This window comes from Rhipicephalus microplus, chromosome X, assembly GCF_043290135.1.
Source record: "Rhipicephalus microplus isolate Deutch F79 chromosome X, USDA_Rmic, whole genome shotgun sequence".
Taxonomy (NCBI): domain Eukaryota; kingdom Metazoa; phylum Arthropoda; class Arachnida; order Ixodida; family Ixodidae; genus Rhipicephalus; species Rhipicephalus microplus.
This window is the reverse complement of record NC_134710.1, coordinates 30,500,956-30,522,000: the sequence shown is the minus strand read 5'-3', so window position 1 is coordinate 30,522,000 and position 21,045 is coordinate 30,500,956. Positions and strand designations below refer to the sequence as shown.

At 45.6% G+C, this 21,045-nt stretch overlaps 1 protein-coding gene across 2 annotated transcripts in view; it reads right to left on the bottom strand.

Moving 5' to 3' along the window:
* LOC119175759 (myosin light chain kinase, smooth muscle) overlaps positions 1–18,831 on the bottom strand; it is a 126,196-nt gene extending 107,365 nt beyond the window's left edge. For both annotated transcript variants that reach the window (XM_075876121.1, XM_037426718.2), the window contains exons 1-3: positions 18,491–18,831; positions 16,681–16,822; positions 2,881–3,049 (exon numbers count right to left, since the gene is read on the bottom strand). In XM_075876121.1, the coding sequence (XP_075732236.1) occupies positions 2,881–3,049; positions 16,681–16,822; positions 18,491–18,831 (652 nt within the window). The remainder of the gene's footprint in view (positions 1–2,880; positions 3,050–16,680; positions 16,823–18,490) is intronic.
* Positions 18,832–21,045: the final 2,214 nt, after the last annotated feature.

Genomic DNA, 21,045 nt, shown 5'->3' with positions numbered 1-21,045 from the left:
TTTCTTTCTTAAACGCGCAGTGCCTACTATTATTCGTGTTATCGGGGAGCCTGTCACTTAGTTATCTGTCGCGTTACAGTTGGCACGCCTGCATTCGCATAATTGACCGTTATTTATTGGAGCGTAAGAAACAGAGCGCACATGTCCGCACACATTTTGTGCGTATCGCCACACTAGGTGCCCATTGTGTGCAATGTGATGATATTCACTTACTGCGACCATTGAATACAACTGGAACGTCCTAATTCTGGTGCGACTATAGGCGTAATTTCTTCTTGTTAGAACTGAAGAACACAAGCAATGTGCCCACTAAAAATCCTCCGCATGTGCGAAGCAAAATAAGCAACGCTGTAAATATGAAAGATGCGCTGTTGCTTGCGCTTCAATATATTTGGGGAAGATGCCACGAACGCCAAATAATAGTATTCCTAGTAAAACCGAGGCGAATTAAACGGTAGTACCCTCAAACATCACGATGTAGTCATTAGTCGATATTTTCAATTAGCTGGCGTTGACTTGAAGCGCTCTCGTGGATGACTCGCCGGCAATCACCTTAGCGCAAGTCCTTAGTAATCAGGGGCCCAGAAAAACTAATTTGATATCAAATTTCGCCCTAGTGTCAGTGAAATAATGTCAATTGTTTACCTGCTATTCTGCCCCATTCACTTTTTTTTTCCCAGGGATGGTAGCTCTCAACACTGCTACACAAATCAACCTCAGCGTATGGCGCCTAACTACAATTGACGTTAACCCGACATGACGGCTGTATCATCGGAGTACATAAGTAATGTTTATAAAATTTCATAGCCAGTACAGCTACCAGATTGATTGATATGTGGGGTTTAACGTGCCAAATCCACCATATGTATATGAGAGACGCCATAGTGGAGGGCTCCAGAAATTTCGACCACCCGGGGTTCTTTAACGTGCACCCAAATCTGAGCACACGGGCCTAGAACATTTCCGCCTCCATCGGAAATGCAGCCGCCACAGCCGGGATGGTACAGCTACCAGAATTGACGTTTCACGAACATTAGGGTGCAAGGTATTTCCGAGACCTGGCCTGGCTCTGTGGTAGCATACTTGCCACACAGAATGCTAAGGTTTGATTCTTGTTGGGACACTGACATTTATTCTTCGTATTCGTACGGTGAACGCTGCCTATGTCAGCTTTTTTTTTTCTTAACACGCAAGCGCTAAAATTACCCAAGTGTGTTCTCGCCCTTCCTAGCTAGATATGAGATGTCTATCACCTGTGGCACATTACCGCATACTAGTGGCACATACCCGCCCCCGGGTATGTGCTACTATTTTTTTTTGAAGTGACAATGTACGTGACGAGATTGTTACATTACCCATGTAACAATCTCCATGTCATATTCGTCAAACCATCTTACCCTCCCCTACTAATTTTGATGTACCCAAGTCAAGGGAGTGATCATGAGAGCACTCAGACGTACGATCGATCGATAGACGCCAAAAGTGCTTGCAGTACGAAAAGAAATGCTTCGCATGTAATTGATGTGTGCATGAAATAGTATCACTGTTGGGCCCACTCTTGAACACTTGGTGTTTTTACAACGGGTGTTTCAATCAAAAACACCCAGAGGATTCTCTGCGTTTCGCGCCATTGAAATGTGGCCGCCGGGGCAAGACATCAGATCAGTACCATCAAGGTTACCGAAGCAGCAGGTTGGTTTTAATAATATGGGCGCTTTAACGTCCCGGAACCATCATACGATTACAAGAGACGCCGGAGTGGGGGGCTTCGGAAATTTCGACCACTTGGAGTTCTTTAACGTGCACCCAAATCTGAGTACACGGGCTTACAGCATTTTCGCCTCCATCAAAAAAGCAACCGCCGCAGCTGGGATTCGAACCCGTGACCTGCGGGTCAACAGCAGAGTAACACTGTAACGCATATTTGACAAAATTTTGAGCTTTCTGCGTCAATGCAGCGAGAAACGCTCCAAATGAATGTACCGGCGTTTTGAAAGCGTAATAGCAGCCTCCCCCAGAAAGTAAACCTTAAAAGGAAGTAGTGGATGGTGAGTTACGATTTTTTTCAGAAAAGCTTGTGTTGAGGCTAGTTAAATGCAGCGCTGAATAGTTGAGAAGTGGAAAAAAAACTGGACTACACCGACAGTAAAGTAAAAATACGTAGTCGAGTTTATCCCTGTTCTCAACTTTACAGCGCTGCCTTTACCTACAGCATGATTTTCTTGGTACGCAGAGTCCCGTTCGCATTCATTGACTTTGGGGCCCTCTTCTTCATATTTTCTTGTACCAGTCACTGTAACTTAAATTATTAATAAAGTGAAACTGAAACGCTACGTTACCCACCGTAGCAGTGATAGTAATAGGGAGCTTTAGAATAGCGCCCCTCGAGCCCTTGCGGTGCGCGCATATATAAGATTTTCGTAAGGGCGGTCGCTGCCACTGCGCATGCGTCGGAACGCGAACCGCGTTCGCGGCTCGCCAGCAGAAAATTTGGAATAGCGTGCGGCGATCGCGGCCCGCGAAGTGCTGTCTGTAGCTTCCGTGCATTTGGGTTTGCGGTCGGGGCGAAAGTCCCTAGACTTTTCCCTAGGGTGAGCAAACACTATTCTAAAGCTCGCATGGCGCCCGCAACTAAAGCAACGCCCGCAACACCTGCAAGCGTTATTCTAAAACTCCCTAATACCTTGCCGTTTACGGTACCGTATTATTGTTCTGTGTTTAATGTTTTGCTAAGGGAAGGTTTTAGCCACGCGAGTCGCTCTATGCGTACGCTAGCACCAGTGGCGTAGCCAGGGGGTGGCCCACCCGACCCGTCGCGTACAACTGAGGCCAATGTGAAGTTTACTAAAAGTGCATAAGCACCACATCGGCTGCACTTGCCTTCCACCTTGACGGAGGCGAAGCCCGAGTCGCTTCCAAGAGCGTTCTCCACGACCACTTGGTACTTTCCGCTGTCGTCGCAGCAGGCGTCCTGGATGTGCAGCTCACAGCGGAAGGGTCGCTCGCCGGAGATGCTCACGCGATCGCCGGCTGGCAGCAGGCGCTTGCCCTGCGATACGAATCATCAGATACAGCAAGCAGGGCCGCACATGCGCTATGCGTCACACAGCCTCGATGTGTCACTTCTTTACCCATGTGGCCACGAGGAATAGGCAGTGAACGAAACTGCGTTAGCTATCTCCGTTGCAACTTCCCCGAGTGCCGCCAAGGAGGCAATACAAGTCCGGCCGGACAGTGTCCAGGCCAAGAAGTGTGCACGCAGGCACCATATCGTCGGCCAGATTGCACTGGGCATACTCGTGGGAAGAAAAAGAGCAGAACGGTCGATTATTTACACTCAATAAAAGTTCACAAAGTATGCCGCGTCAAGGGGCTACGCGTTACGTTTTAGCACTCGGCTTCAGTATACATGCCCAACCGATAACCGAAGCCCGATCTAAGCAACGGCGTTGCCACAGCCCCTGAACATCAAAGTGGTAGATAAAAAAAAATGGTGGTGAAAAAAAAAAGAAAGAAAGAAGCAAGATTTAGAGAACAATAAGGCTTTCTCGAGCCAGCAAGGCAGTGTCGCATTAGGCCTAGCGACGCGACGCATATTTCAGTCCTCCCGGAGCAAGGGAAAGTTTCCGGTATAAGTAATAAAAACGCACTCAATCACCAGAAACAATGGGCCTTACCTCTTGTTAACAGGTCACTGCGCGACGGATGCCGCGCAGTTGGTTTTACCCAAGAGGAATGGCTCAACCCACCACGGAGGATTGGGGAAGAATGCCTCAATTTTTTTAGATAAACAAAAAGCTTAGTTGTGCTAACAAACTATTGTCAATTGTAATAGAAAACAAACAAATATAAAAATAATTAAAATAGTAAATGTTATAGTAAAAGTATATGAAATAGACTAATGACGAAAATAAATATAGAGTATGTACTTGTGAGATTAGCATGGTAGCCGTTTTGATTCTTTAGTATAGTTATATATCGCTTTACATAAGTTCATGTTGCAATGCCCCAGTGTCGAAGGCCCTAGGGAGAGTAGTACCGTTTCAGACAGCTCAAGCCCGTGTTTTCGGAAAGCTGGTGGAATTCTGTTAATACCGGCGGTATTCTGTGAAAAAAGTGCTCTATAGCTCCTGTTTGTGTACAATAGTGACGATGGGGGGGGGGGGGGGGGAGAAACAAAAACAGGTCTGTAAAAATAAAAGTTTAAAGGTGGAATTCTGCGTCGCAACTTAGTAAATGCCACTTAAAATTGTGTTGTTGCACACCATGAGCAGTACCACTGAAACTTAGGGTGCTGAAAATCTGCGCCATTTAGAGCAGAAGAGCTCGTGCGTTCCTGCCGTATATAGAAATTTTGAAATCGAGTGATCGTATATAGGCATCAGGATTCTAGAATATCTAAGACGGCGCCCTGAATTGATTCTGCCGCCGCTAGATTTAGTAGTGCACTTTGGGAAGAACGCCTCTCGCAACTTCTTATTCATAATCAGCTGGAAGGTACGCGCGCTAATTTCGTACCAACACTTGCTACACGACATAACGAACACTTCAAGCGTTGCAAAGCGCTGCCTCACATAATGAACAATTACAAAAGTGTTTTACTTAGCTTTTAATAATAATAATAATAATAATAATAATAATAATAATAATAATAATAATAATAATAATAATAATAATAATATGAAATAATAAATCTACCACAGTCGAACATCTATATAGGCTACCGTATACGTGAAGGCCCTGTTTGAAACCAAGCATCAGATTTTACGGAGCAATTTCTAACGTAAGTGCGCAGCCCGCGTATTGACGTCAGAGCGCACATGCGCAACCAATAGTGGATGGATAATCTCCAAAGCAGGGATTTAAAAGGAACTGCACTCTATATGAACTACATTGTGTGTGCTGTTTGTCACGTACGCATTCTGCACACTGAGGAATCATGCGCAGATTCTGTAAAAGGATATAGTCATTTTTTTTCCTTTGTGGCAGCTCGTTTCAAGTACCAGAACCACCTTCCAATGATGCGCATGTTATAGTTCTTTTTTTCTCAATTCTGTGTCAATTTGCACGCAAAAACGAAGGCATGCATGAATAGCTGTTACGTTAATTTAATCGAAGTGCTGCAGCCAGATCCGGGAATCGCACCAGCGACCACAACAGCGTAACGCCAAAGACACTCATATCACGACAAGTGTACGCAACGAAATGTAATGATTAGAGACCGGATTATAGGCAAATGCCTATTTTGTTCCTTGTGCTTCTATCGTGCCATTTTGATATATGAGCATGAATTAGAAGTTAAAAAGGGCTTTTATGATGTTTTTATAGTTTCTATAAATGCTTATTTTAAGTGTTCATGCCTAAATGCCTCTAAGTGCCTATAAGTGCCTATTTTTCAAATGAGCGCATATATGAGCGCTATTCAAGCTCAAATTTTGTTTTCTAGCGTAGTGTGAAGCCGTTATCTATGTAAAAAAGGGCAACATTGATATTTCCAAACACTATAAGGTTCAACAAACACAAAGCTGACAAGTTGCGAGCGATTAGAAGATGAGTATAAGGAGTGAAAAAGACTAAACACAAGGAGTGAAAAGTATTTCTGCAGCACTAAGTGAAAGCACGTCTCCGTGTCTGCAGGGGTAGGAGGAGGGAGAATTAAAGATCGGGTAAGAAAATAAAAGTGACGTCTATGGCCGAAGACGCGGCGACCGCCTTCTACAGATGGCTGTCCAGTGACCTGAAGGAACTGAAGAACCGCCCTGAAAACCTGGTATTGTGGTGAGAATGGAAGAGCAGGTTTTGTCTGGACCACCACGGGTAGGTGAAGAACGAATGAAAAACCATGAAGGCCCACTCATGGAATGCTCCTGTTGATTCAGTGGTGGCGAAGGTCGCAAAATCGTAATACATTATACAGCGTATGAGATAGGCACCGGCATGTTTAAAATCAATGGTGTATTTAGCATACATTCTCCGCATGCTTGAATACGCTTGTTCTGTGTGAGATCCCTTGTCATATGTCTTTAAGTGACAAACATGAAAAAAATACATGGAAAAGGACTTCGAGGTCTGTTCTAAGCTATTATTCAGAAATGACAGCTTTAACAATATAAAAAATGAACTATGATGGGATTTACCATCATCACATCAAATTAAACTGCGGTTAAAGCTCCTATTTGAAGCTTTTCATAGTAAAACTCGCATTCGAAAATGAAGGTACCTAAACAGTCCTCTTCGCGCAATGATAATTAATACTTTAGAATGTGGTATCAGCTGTATTATTTCTATGAATTCGTTTTTTGGTAGTTTCATGACAGAATCGAATGGCTTATAAAGGGAACAAAGTGTGTTGTGCCAATGAAGCCGTGTTTTCTTTGACATTGTAACCCATCTGCTGCAGCGCACTCGAGTAAAAAGTGTGATGTGCACGCGGCTTTTGTTTTGTTTGTAATTTACTTTTTAAGGCGTACCTCTCTAGGTGACATAATAAGTTGTAGTTAGACATTAGAAGGTCTTGCATGCCTAATGAAAAGCGTTCTACCACGGCGATTTTTCAAATCGGTTCGCTACGAGCCACCAAAGAATGATGCGAAGAAGCAAGCTTGAATCCCTTGCCTGTCGTCCCACGAGGCCATCGCGAGCCTCAATCCTTCCCTGTTCCCTTCGGTATAAGGGCTGGAAAATCACATGACGCATTTGCAACGAGAACAACATGCGGGAGCAAGGTCACGCTCGCATGACGTGCCCCATATACTTGTGCACGTATGCCATCGATGTTGTGTCGTTTCGGCGTTTTCTGTTGTGCATTACCCGTTTATGTGGGACCGATCCGTCAGTGCGTGTACTCTGGGAGAGGCTGGCAAGGATCATGTATTGTGATCGCGATACACCACGTCATTCCGCTGAAACTGCGTTCAGAGACGACGCACCAAACACAAGCAAAGCGTTGTCAGGGTTGGCGAAGGCACAATGCAGGAACGAGGAGTAGACGAAAGCCAGGGAAATGGGGTAGTAGTAGTAGTAGTAGTAGTAGTAGTAGTAGTAGTAGTAGTAGTAGTAGTAGTAGTAGTAGTAGTAGTAGTAGTAGTAGTAGTATGTGTGGTTCTACGTAAAAAAAGAAACCACGATATGAGTATGAGGGTTGCTGTAGTGGAAGTATCCGCAAATTTTGACCATCTATTGTTTTTTTAAAGTGCACTGACATCATGCAGTCCACGGGCATCTACTTTCTCGCCTCAATTTAGATGTGACCGCCGAGGCCACAATCAGAACGCGCGGCATTAGGGTCAGCAGTGGAGCATCGTATAGCGACTGGTACACCGTGGCGAACGCGAAACGAGGGCCGATTAGTGAATAGCATCTAGAGGCTATTCAAAACAAAATAATAACAAGCTGAGATTCCGTTTGCGTTTTTTATTATTTTTTTTCAACTTTCATTTATTATGCAAACTGGCAGAGCTCTTACCTCTACAAAAACGCACCGAATATGAAAGGCTGAAATTCCTTTTCATAATAGTTCATAATCACGTTAAAATAAGGAACGACAGGTACTTTGAAGTCAAAACACAAGAGACGTCAAGACACAGACACAGTATGTACATACCGCCCTCCAAAGTTCATAATGACTGTTTCGGGTACAGCTTCTTCCCCAGGGCGATCCAGCAGTGGAATCCGTCACCAGATTCGGTTGTGAAAATCAAATCGCTTACTGACTTTTTAGAAGCAATAAAACATAGTGCACTCTGATACCATGCGCTAAAAAAATATGTGTGAATTACGTGCTTTGTAACTAGGCTATGATATTTATTATGTGTTTTATTATGCGCAAAATATGATGTGTATTTCGGCAGTGATGCTCTCTTTTCTTATTTTTCCCCCACTTCTCTTTTTAAACTATATGCTTAGCCATGATGATATATTTGTTGCATGTGCTCTGAAATGATGTGTTACAGTAGTGAAGGTTCTTTCTCTTATGTTTCTCTTATGCACATTTCTGTTTTATATGAGTCACCTCCACTGCTGTATTAGCCCGCAAAGGGCTCACAGTATCAATAAATGAAATGAAATGAATTATACTGATTTTCAAAGGGCAGTGCAAAGACACAGGGAAATGAAAAGACATAGAGACAAAGAGTGCCGTCTTTCTTTTCCCTTTGTCTTTGCGCTACCCTTTCAAAATGATGTGAAGCAGCCAGCCCAAACCAAAGTACCCGGCCCTCATTCCTGCTACACAACAGAACACACAAATTGTACATGCCAAGTAGACCAATTTCACGTGGAACGCTCTTAGTGAGCTACCGTTTAAAATGCAGGATATAATCAGGAAGCGGGACATCTTTCGTCTGTTTTTCTACATACAGCTATCATTTAACGAAGTTCTCAGGAAGAGCTTATGGTATGCGACGTCAGCCCACCAATGTCAACGTAAAGGAGCGACGTAAAAACTGGACCATTCCTTTTTGTACGTCACTCCCTAGATCTTGGGGCGCACGCCCACGAGAAGGGCAAGTGGCATTCTTAGAAATTGAGCGTCTTTTCGCGATATGTAATATTGCGAATCTTAACAGGAATAATCCGGAGTGCCCAGTGCACCATTACGCTTGTCAGCTCGAAATGCCCAAACCTAGTGAGGAGTCATTTACGGTGTTCACCGACAGGGAAGAAATTGGTCCTACGTGATTAGACCTGGCATTCCTCTCTTATGGGGTATCAGTGGCCTGGTTATTTGCTCCTGCGCTGCCCTTCCCAGCCACAACAAAACAAAATAGACCCAGGAAAGTGTTCATTGAATGATGCACACTTGACGCACAATGCTAGACAATAAAACAAAAGACCACACACTGCGAATCGCGCAGGAAACGCATGCTTATGTTCAATCGTTGATATCTTTCTCGTATCTTAAACAGAATCTTTTTTTTTGCTTCTTGCCGTAGATACAAGTCACCGACGTCGTTGTTTTGGGCTGTCTTCTGGGGTATCACTGGCTTGGTTATTTGCTCCTGCGCTGCCCTTCCCAGCCACAACAAAACAAAATAGTTCCAGGAGAGTGTTAATTGAATGGTGGACACTTGACGCACAATGCTAGACAATAAAACAAAAGGCCGCATACTGCGAATCGCAAAGGAAATACATGCTTAAGTTGAATCGTTGATACCTGTCTGTTATCTTAAACAGTATCATCTTTTTTGCTTCTTGCCGTAGATACAAGTCACCGACGTCATTGTTTTCGGTTATTTCAATTTTTGTGGAAATTTATTTTGCCTATAAGTATAATTTTGAGGGCCTAAAACAGTGTTTTACCTGCCTGTCTTTGGCGCCTAAAACACACTTTTTAGTGCCTAAAAATCTGGCCTCTAGTAATGATCGTGGTGCATGCTCGACTGCTGACTCAAACACCCCGGGACCGAAACCTCGCCGTGGCGGCCGCATTGCCGTGGAGGCAAAATGTTATGGGCCCCTGTGCACTGACGTGCACGTTAAAAAGGTGATCCGAAATTCGCCCGGATTCCCTCACTAAGGTATGTGTTTCATTCACAACTGCATGCTAACAGAACATGTCCCTTTGGTTCCCGCGTCGGGCCCAGCGCAAGAACTGTCGTCATTGGCGAATGTCTTCCTATACCTTCCCCTCGCATTCAGATATACGCAGCGTTTTCGAGGCCTGGCTGAAATGTACATAGGTTGTGTATTCGTGGAAACATATATGTACAAACAGAGGAAGGGGATTTTACTGCTGGGTGCACTGTGACTGTCTGAAGCCAGGCATCATGCATACTTTAGGAGCCGCCACAGTCGTGCGCATGCAGCCTTCAGCGCCAAAGCGGCCATGGCAGCAGATTTCGCAGGATACATACTTCATGGAAGTATTTTGAGCTGAACAAACGAGAAGGAAGAAGGGAGACACACCGACCAGCGAAATCTAACAACTGATTTAGTTTGAAAGAAAACATTTGCTTAAAACTAAGGGGTGATCAGCAAGATTCCGCGAGACAGCACACCATCGGTGCATATAAATAACAATCACTCTATAGATTACAATGCCCCAGATCATCAAGTCCATTCCCCCCCCCCATACACACACACACAATCCTCATAAAAGGCACGTACACTGACCAAATAAAAAAAAGAAAACGTCATTAAAAATACGCTGACAACAGCGAAATCTCTTTATCAAATAAAGCATCAGAAAGATCACGCATTTGGCTTTTATGCGATCAATCCAAAAAGCTTCTATTTCCCTCGCGGTTTTGTGCCAAAATATCAGTGCCTCCAGGCTAAGGTGTGCATTCACATTCTTTACAATGCAGGGCCAAAGGCGCACTGGGGGGACCTTCCAAGCACAAGTCTTCCCTAAGTCTATAGTGTTGCAGTAACGTCCAGTCTGCCCGATGTACGCATTGTCACAGGTCATTGGAATGTTATACACTACACACATTTGACCATGCATTGTAAGCAATGTTGGTGCACACCTCAGCCTGGAGGCACTCGTATTTTGTTCAGACACCAGCACAATACTGCAAGGGAAATAGTACAAGCCTTTTGGATTATTCCGCTAAAAAGCAAGTGCATCAGACATCCTTCTGTTACTCTATTAAAGAGATTGCGCTGCTGTCTGCGTACCTTTAATGACGTTTTATTTCAATTTGGGGAGTGTACTGCCTTTTATGTGTTTTTGTGTGTGTCGTGGGTGTGAACTCAATGATTTGGGGCATTGTATTCTAGAGTGATTGTTGTATGCGGGGATGGTGTTCTTTCTGGTGTAATCGCACAGATCGCGTTAGGTGTAAGCAAACGCTTTCTTTTAAAAATAAATCAGTTGTTAGATTACGTTTGTCCGTGCGTCTCCTTTCTTCGTCCCTGTTTGTTCGGGGCAAGGTACTTCCATGAGATTGTTTCAACTAGGATTGTTGGTACTTTTCCTAAGGATATATACGGAAGCAAAATGCGCAAGCAGTGACATGCCATTTCACCATGCTTTGGCGCTTCAAACAAAGTGTTTTTGTTTCCATTTGATTTCAGAAGACAGCAAATGGTTAGCAACCGTGAGAGAACCGTATACCATGTACGGTTATCTCACGGCAAAAAAAAAAAAAAAAGAACCACACGGCGCCAACACTATAGTGCTGGCGCCATGGGCTTTTTTTCGCCAGACTTTATGCCCCCTCAGGGAACAAGTTCAGAGAGAGAGAGAGAGAGAGAATAAACTTTTATTAATAACAAATGCACACTGAGCCTTCTTTGGGTGAGGCCCTCAGTCCAGGGCTCCATTGCATTGCGCGACCCTGCGAGCGCGCTGGACCAGCTGCTGCTGTTCCTGCCGGCGTAAGCTGAGCAGTGCAGACTTCCAAGAAGAAGGGGTAGGGTTGGGAATGGGAGGAACGCCCTGTGGGGCAGAGCATTCCCACGTGGAGTGGTACACAGTCGGTATGGATCCACAGAAGGGGCAGTAGGAGAGGGAGAGAGTCGGATGAAAGCGATTTAGCATATAAAGGCAAGGAAATAATTGGTCTGTAGTTACCGCCAAGCGACAGAATCTGTTCTGTTAAGTGAAGGATGAGGTAGAGGATACGTATAACGGCTCTGTCGGTAGTATACTCCAGCGTAGCGTTGTAGTTTAGTGGTTCTGTCGATGCGTCGTCTGGATTGGACAGCTCTTCCAATGGAGCCCGGCCGGTCAGCTCTCTGGCAACCGCATGAACGCGTTCATTACCATGGAGAGAGGCGTGTCCAGGAGTCCAGACGATACGCACAGGACGTAATGCGGACGGTGAGACAGAAGAGAGGATATTGTGTGTATGTGCAGCCACAAGTCCTTGAGCGAAAACTCGGCAAGCAACTTTTGAATCTGTTACAATAGTGACAGGGGAGTCACGTGACAGTGTCGTAGCGTGAACGATGCCAGAGCAAGAGCTCCCTCCTCTGCCCGACCACTGTCTGTAGTGCGAAGTGTGGCAGACGCCACAAGGGCGTCTGTGTCATCTGTCACGGCTAAACACATGGCTGACTTCTCTGGGTAGCGTGCTGCATCAGTGTAAAGTACTTGTAAGTCTGAGGTACCATCACCAAAGACGCGTGTCATAGCCTGAACTCGGGCACGTCGACGACTGGCGTGGCGGCAGGGATTCATATTGCGTGGAATCGGAGGCACTTTGATGAGTGCGCGGACAGTAGACGCAAGTTTATGTCGCGGTACTTGTGCGCGTTTTTTGGGAATCGGGTAGCCAAGACGAGACAGGATGGCGCAGCCCTGACGGGTCTGCCTGAGCCGTTAGAGCTGACTGTTGTGCTGGGCCTCGATGAGTTCGATTACGGTGTTGTGGACTCTTAATTGATGGAGGCGTTGTGCAGATGCGTGTGAAGGCAAGCCGAGAGCCGCCTTCACAGCTGTCCGTAGAAGGATGTCCATCTTTTTGATTTGAGCTAGCGTGAGATTGTGAAAAGGAAGATGATAGGTGAGCCGACTAACTATGAGTGCTGTCAGATCCAATTCCTGGCGAAAACCACAACGGAGGCGACGGGCACGTTGAGCGAAGCTGCACACGTGTTGCGCGGGCCGCTTCGTTCACTAAAACGATCACAACTTATCACCCTCGGGCTAACGCGGCAGCAAACTCGCCAGCAGCTCGAAACAGACGACAGCCGCGATCGCACTGTCACAGCCGCTGCAAGGGCGCTATCACAGAGCGATGCATTATGCCTTACGCTATACAATTCTTATCGTCCAACAACACTCGCTGCAGGCTGATCGCGTTGATATTACTAGGATAAATTGTCACTATTACTAAGCGCGAAAAGCACGAACAGCATTGACATCGGAAAAAAAGGCGTCATTCCGCGATTGCTCCCCTGTGCGAACGGCTGAGAAGATCTTTCCAAATCTGCGCCTGTTGCAGCTGGAGGCGCCTTCATGAGTTACGTCTGCACGGAGCCTTCTGAAGCCTGAACGGTGACCAGGCGAACGATTAGAGCAGAGAAGCAAAGTGCCGCGAAAGGGAGCAGGCGAGCATTTTGTTAAAAAATAAATGGATGCAAAAAACAGTTAACCTGAGCTCACAGAACAAGAAACGGTCAGCAACGTGTGGGTCGCATTCAAGCCTTGGTTTTCCATTTAAAGACAGCAACCCAGTTGAAGAACCCACCAGAGTGTGTTTCGGAGTATTTTGGCGTGTTTTAGTGTTAACACCAGACTGTGACGATCTATTCTGGTGGCAGCATCGGCCTATAGTGCGTTATTTCCTAGTGGGTACACCAGCCCTGTTTGGCGCGTTCTGTTGTGTCCACCCACAGCTACTCCTTCATACAAAAGCCTGTGAAAGCTTCTATCTACATCTTCAACCTCATGTGATCAACTGTAAAGTCCCCTGAAAGGACCTTCTAGATGAAGAAGTCACAGTAGCTTGTATTGTCTAAGTAAATAACACAATAAATGACACAAGGAATCGTGGATGTGTCGTTAACCTTGAAAAAAAATTGAATAAGAATATTTGCTTTTTATTTGATGAATAACGTTGCAAAGGTCCTTTGTGGGATATAAAATGGACTGTAGCGGCTTCTGAATGAGATCAGCCTCTGTGGCTCACATATAGGAACGTAAGCACATGCCTACTCGCGATTTTAGCCCTCAAGCGCCACTCGGTAACTAAAATTAAGAATCTCTACCACCGTGCACAGCCAGCGGTCGCCAGCTCTGTGTTTTTCGGCATGATTTGGCATGTAGAGGGAAAAAAAAGGATAAGACGTTAAGAGAACAAAGAGCACTGTGTTGTCATTTTTGACTTATATTTTGAAGTTCTTGCCAAATATGCTCCGTCGCAAATACCCAGGCAACAAACATTTTTTTAGCTTATTTACACTTTGAGGTAATGTTTATTCTGTGTGTGCACAATTTTTCCAGCATTTCTATACTGTGAATTATTGCGCAGCAATGAAAGACGATGTGTTTTCTCTTCTCAACGCGTTCACCTTTTCTTTCCCCAAATCATCGAGCTTTGAGCGATGTCCGCTTAGTAAATATCACATAATGTAATTTCGAAAGAAACACCCCGGTGGAAGCCCCGCCGCGGTGGTCTAGTGGCTAAGGTACTCGGCTACTGACCCGCAGGTCGCGGGTTCGAATCCCGGCTGCGGCTGCTGCATTTCCGATGGAGGCGGAAATGTTGTAGGCCCGTGTGCTCAGATTTGGGTGCACGTTAAAGAACCCCAGGTGGTCGAAATTTCCGGAGCCCTCCACTACGGCGTCTCTCATAATCATATGGTGGTTTTGGGACGTTAAACTCCACATATCAATCATCACCCCGGTGGAATCAAAGAGTGGCGGTTATGTTCCTTCATGCGAAAGAGCAGCTGATAATTTGATTCGGTGAGATTGCTTTCACTTACTCGTGAAGAGAATAAATAATAAGAAACCTAAAGTCCACCGGATACTGTCTCTGGATAACGGTCAACGTTACTTCTATTAGCGTTGAAGTAACGTTAACGACGCATCGCCCAAGCGCATCACCAAACGCCTGCCGCAGCCACTCGCCTCCCTCGTGATCACCCCTTCCAGCTTAGAGCATATGCTAGAGTCCCCGCTTAGGTCACAGTATGTATAAACGATGGCCTCGCCTCACACGTCCGCCATGTTTTGGCCCACACTGCAGTTTGTTTAAACATGCACTACTTTTGATTTTGCGCTTTATGTGTTAATTAATAAAAATATCTCATTTTTTACGTGTCAAATCCAGGATATGAGTATGAGTTTCAGAGATTTCGACTACCTGGCGTTCTTTAACGTGCACCTAAATTAAAGTACACCGGCCTCAAACAAATTAGCCTCCTTCAAAACACGACGGTCGCGGGCGTGATTCGATCAATCCCGCGACCTGCGGGTCAGCAGCCCTGCACCACCGTGGCGGCTGTGGTTACAGTCAATTGAAAAAAAAAAAAAGATGAGAAAAACGTTGATAATCACATGACAGTAAATTTCAATAACTGCTTTCACAGTTCATTACCACTGATGTTTCCTAAACTTAAGCTCCGATATATGACGTATGATATACAAAACAAAAACAACTTGAACGATCACTTCCTTTTAATATATATATATATATATATATATATATATATATATATATATATATATATATATATATATATATAAGGGCTGTATGCCTAAGGGCTCGTTTTTTCATGTTTAGACACAATAAACATGGGATCTAACAGATAATAATGCCAAGGAAAATATAGGGAAAGTTATTAGGCCAACTTTAATGTAAATGTGAAGAAAGAAAAGTGGGTGAAAAGATAACTTTCCGGATCGCTGCTTCGGCCGTCAATGTCAGTCTATCGGCTTGAAGCGCAGCACTTATTGAGCAAGTTGCGATATTTTTCTGGTTTTTTTTCTAGCCTTCAGCGCGCTATAAGATGCATTTCTTAGTGGAAGCCACATGCTTATTCGAGCGCTGATCTTGGTCAAGCTGCGCAGCCCGGTGGCACATTAACAATGCAGTCAGACATAGACGGCGCCGGATAATTGAAACCCTGAGCTTGTTTAACGCACTTCTTTTGTGTGCCGTCCTGCCGCACAGTTTGACCCAGATAAACGTCAATGGACCAGTCCAGCGCTTCGTGTAAACTTACTCTTAATTGAGTGAAGCTTTGGCGTTTTTTTTATATATATGGTGCAGTGGCCGGCGCTCATCTCGTATGGCAGGTAGATTTCGCCCGCGCGTTCCCGTAATATATTTGCTATGCGCCCCTGCACGACAGTTTATTTCTCGATATAATATTCGCAGCAAATTCAAGCGTAAGCTTTTTATTAGTGCGGAATATACACGTACTTGTGATAAAATGTTCTTCGCACACTCTGGCTTCAACATTCGGTACCCAAAGGCTACCTGTTGCTGTAGTTCTTTTGACAGCCACGACCCAACTAAATTTTCTTTTTCATTCCATGAAAATCAATACCTGCGTTTGCCTCTCACGCTCACATTGGAGCAGCCAACGGCTGAACAGCCAACCGTGGTTTATAAGGACGAAGATAAACGGGCGACGGCGTGCGCGAATCCCAAATAATATGAAGCTTGCGGCGGAGCGCTTCGCCGTCGTCTACTCTTCTCGAACCGGAAGCGTCTGCAGACGGTGCATCACGCAATACCTCGCTCTTTTACTGGTCACCTATTCCGAACGCTCGATTCAGTGCCTACATATGCGGGGTGCTGGCGAATGGTTGTCTAGCGCCAGCAGGCCCCGCCGCGGTGGTCTACTGGCTAAGGTACTCGGCTGCTGACCCGCAGGTGGCGGGTTTGAGTTCCCGGCTGCGGCGGCTGCATTTACGATGGAGGCGGAAACGTTGTAGGCCCGTGTGCTCAGATTTGGGCGCACGTTAAAGAACCCCAGGTGGTCGAAATTTCCGGAGCTCTCCACTACGGTGTCTCTCATAATCATATGGTGGTTTTGGGACGTTAAACCCCACAAATCAATCAATCAGTCATCTAGCGCCAGCAGTCAGTTTTTTACTTGCAGACACTGCCCGAGGCAGCCTTGCGAGGTGAGAGAGGGGGAGAGGAGCGACAGTTGGCACGAGCCGCGAGCATGCGCAGTTTGAGTGTTGATGGCGCTACCGACGCCGGATGCGTGACCTCGTGCGACTAAGAAATGCTCCGCCTTTGAAAAAAAAAAGTTCTCCCATAAACTCACGCCTTTGGTCCAGGTGACCCGTGGGGCGGGCGTTCCGACGAAGACGACGGCGAGGTGAACGTGGCCACCGACGACTGCGACGACGCTTTCTGGGCCGCGCACGATCTTGGCCGGCAGCGCCTCGGCACCATTGCAGACCAACCTGCGAGCGCAAAGCTCTCCGAGAATAAACGGCTTGAAGCCAGGCCCACTTCAGTGTTCGTTGCCTGATTAAAACAGTGCCTGAATCGCTGCAAGGGAGGTTGTGGTCGCTGTCTATAGGTGTAAACAACGAGCAGGTTGGTGTTGTTGTTTCTTGTTACGCGGTCAATGAGACAGAAAAATCATCACCTCGCTGTGATCGAGTGGTGGTGAGAAAAAAGCATTACAACATTTCTCACTAAAGGGAACCATGGGTAGCATGCGAAACATCCCATGGGTTCGTGACGGGCACCTTGACCGATGTTAAAGCGTCCTTGCAAGTGGAGCACACCATGAATTCACTGTGTTTTCTGTTGCTGTTACTCTATCGAACTCTTGTTGGAACATGCCACGCGGGTTCATCGCCACGCCACGCGAGAGGGAGCACGTGGGTTTGTCACGCGTCTGCAGAATCTCATTTCCTCATGCGTTCACGTGATTACTGAGAGAGTGTAAGGGGGAGAGGCCACAGCTTGTTACGCAGCTACCTACGCAGGCCCGCACGCGCTAACGTGTTCGGGCGTGCGTTTTTACAGGCCAGAGTGGGAGGGAGCATATGAGAGGAGATGAAGGAGGGAGGGGACGCACATGTGCTGTAGGGTTATGCACGCCGCGGGAAGGGAGAGAGAGGGAGCGTAGGAGAAGAGAGAGAAGGATAGGGAACATGCATGCGAAGTTAGAATGGTCACGCCACACAACGGATTGGACTCCGTGATTAGCTGCATCGCATTTAAGAAACAAGAACAAAAGAAGGCTAAATGAACTAGATTAGAATACAAAAAAGCGATCATAAGGAATATATGAGAGACAATAAAGCTTGCGTTATTTCGTCCTATGGTGCATGTTGACTACAGAGGGTTGGCGAAGTATCGTGTTGCATTGCCTGAAAAAATATTATCTCACATAAAAAAAAACCGATCAGTAAAACAAGGCCATACGCTACACGTCTAATATTTCAATTGTAACATCGAGTAAAATCTCAGCGCTTGCATCGCATGATTACACATTCGCTAAATGCAACTCAGTTGTTATCAGCCCGCGCCGTGTAGGCTTAGCGGTCCCGACATTGTGTTTCTAAGCACGAGGTCATGGGTGCGACTTACAGTGACACCTGCTGAATTTAAATAGGAGCGAAATGCTATAAATGCTTCTGTACCTAGGTTTAGGTGGGTGTTAAAGAGCCCAGGAGGCGCAAATTAATACGGAGTCTGCCGCCACGGGCGGGTCCCATAATGACACCATAATCGTAAGACATCAAAATATAATTTGTTGATTTCTGATTTGTCAGTACAAAATTTTTCAGTAAATGTTTTCTTTTCTTTTTTTCACTTTGAAGAAAAAATACAACAAGGCAAAACTTTACTAGTGTGGAAGGGCACAGCGTGGGATAAATGATCGGACCTTAGTGAAATGGTCAGTATTTAACAGCTTTTACTCAGATGAGGTGATTACAAAACTGCTGGATTGGGCACTGAATCAGTGTGGCACTATAAGACTTTATGCAGCCTCTATTTTTGAAGAAATCTCATTGCTTGTGGTCAAGGAAATCATTGCTCATTGCTTGTGGTCAAGGAAATACACTAGGGACTTAACGTATACACTCTGTTACAATCACCTGTGGTATACCCACCTCGTGAAGTCCTCGTCTGTACCGAGATCAACCTCATGCCCCGCACTTTCCAGCAGAGCTTTAGTATGTTGAGCATCTTCTTTAGAAAGAAAACGTTGGCCTTTTTTAATCTGATGCAATGATTCTGACGTATGCAGGTATGCTACGGAATTAGGTTCATGGCACTCTTGAGTGGCGACAACCTTCGACGGCTTTCCGGACGGCACCATCGCCCGATAGGACGCTTTTGTGGCAGCAGGAGGCGCTTCGCCGATGGGCTCAAGCCCGCCGTCAATATGGCGACCGTTGACAGGGTCCAGACAGTCAGTATCACCGAAACGAGGTGCGGTCGCCGCCGACATAGCGGACTGGAGGAAGGTTGCCGAGCTGTCTTGGCCCTCTGAGCAGCAGCTTTCGAATTCTTCGCCGTCATCGCACTTCAAGGCCGCGACGATCGGTTCTCGAGTCGGAGACGGCTGCAGGCGACACGACGACACCCGCTGGAAACCATGCGCCGACGGGTATGCAATTTCGCCAAGACCCGGATGGTTGTCTTCGCCGGGTTCGGCACAAGTTCCCTGGGTGACCGCCAGTGACGCCGACACCCCGGAACAGATGGGAGAATCAGCTGGCTTGTAAAGAGGACACGCAGATGATGAATGAAGAGAGGACACGTCCGTGAACCTGTATTAAAAGGTGTGAGGAAGCGTGCAATCGTTACTGTTCATGAATATATTCCCAGATTTAGCACACTGCATCGAGTCTATACCTCGGAAAGGCTTCACGAGGCAAGGTTTTCAGTGATTTGATAGAGTTATTGCTATTCGCATCATGCCACTTGGGCCCGGGCGATAAACGTCAGTCAGGTTACTGTGCTGAAGACATCTGCGCAAATAGACGGGCAGCGACCGACGATAAAGCAACCTAAGTGCTCTAAAGGGGAGATCAATTTTCTCCCATTTTTGGAAGCCTATACACGCGCGTTTCTCTCGAAAAGCGCGTCATCGCTTCACGTGCTGGATAATTTCATTTTAAAAAAAGTTCTGCAAGAGATATCTCACTTGCACTCTTTCAACTTTTCAGGCGGGATATGGCAAGTGCATTTGGGTCAAACTTCGAGGAGGCCATCTTGCTAATTAACACCAGACAGCAAAAATCTATTAATAAATAAGTATGGGGTGCATATTATAATAGAACTGCCGGAATCAATTCACATAGTATTTAATCCGTAGCGACGACCCATGTCCGTATATATTCCCCCCTAATTCGTTCAATAGTTCCTTAGTTTAAGCCTCGGCCACAGCAGTCGAGGTAAGATAAACCCTGGTTCAGACCTCGAGTGCGCCATAGAAGTGCGGGATCAGGCCTTTTAATGCCGCGTGCTTGAAACGATAGTCTCTAGGATTTTAAATGAAGGCCCCTTATTCCACACCACAATTCGCCTATAGTATCTTTAAAACAAAAAATTAAACGCGTCGTTTCTCGCATCGCAGAATTATTGTTGATAATACACACAGATGTTTTTTTGTTTGTTTCGAAGCCTTGTAACCCGAGTAAAAATTATCTGCCTCTTTTTGTACACTAACTATACTCACCGCGAAAAATCAACAAGACTTACAGAACTGCCGTTGGACAATTCCTCAAATAATGTCGAGCTATTTCGAACAATTGGCAACCTTAACACTGAAAGGCAATTGAATTTGTGATGAGAAAAAGTTGCAGTGACATAAGCTTCAAACTTATGAATATACAATTGTACTTGGGACTTAGAAGTGTGGCAGCTTGGGCTAGTTGGTATGGCATGACGATAGTTACAGCGCGAGAACAAAACGACGACACAGAGACTAGAAGGACTTGTCTTTTGTGTCCTTTTTGTCTCTGTGTCGTCGTTTTGTTCTCGCGCTAAACTATCGTCATGTACTTGGGACGTTGCGAACAACTGCCCTCATGACTGTCATTCACACAAAAACGAAAAAGTGACACGAAAAAAAAAGCGATGGAAACAAAGAAACAAGCATATTCCACGGAAAATAGGCCCATAGATTAAAAGTGCAGTAATCATATTTGATGAGCTCTAGTTTATTCTTGAACATATGTTAACACAGCGCACGACTACGCGGACACAAGGGAAGAGACAAACCGTAGTGCTGACTCGCAACTAAATTTTATTAGAAAAACATGAACGAAAAAATCGGCAGATTCCACGTACAGTGGGAATCAATTATATGCGAAGCATGAATGAAAAACGTTGATATGTCACTTTGAAATGAACACTACGTTACGAAGTGAACGTAAATTATGCCGTACATGACTTCCATGCCATGGTTAACATGTTTGGACAAATAATTTACCTTCATGGTCTATTCACGTCACACGATACCAGATTTGGTGCATGTGGAGGTAGCGAAACAGCCGCGAGTGCACCATGAGCGTGGAATGTAGACATGTTCTTACATGACACGCATGTCATGATTTACACGTTAGAGTCCGTCACTTATGTTCACAATGCAGTCATGTCATACAATGCCAGCTTTGCAATATGGCATGTGTACGAAACTACCGAAAAAGGAGCAAAA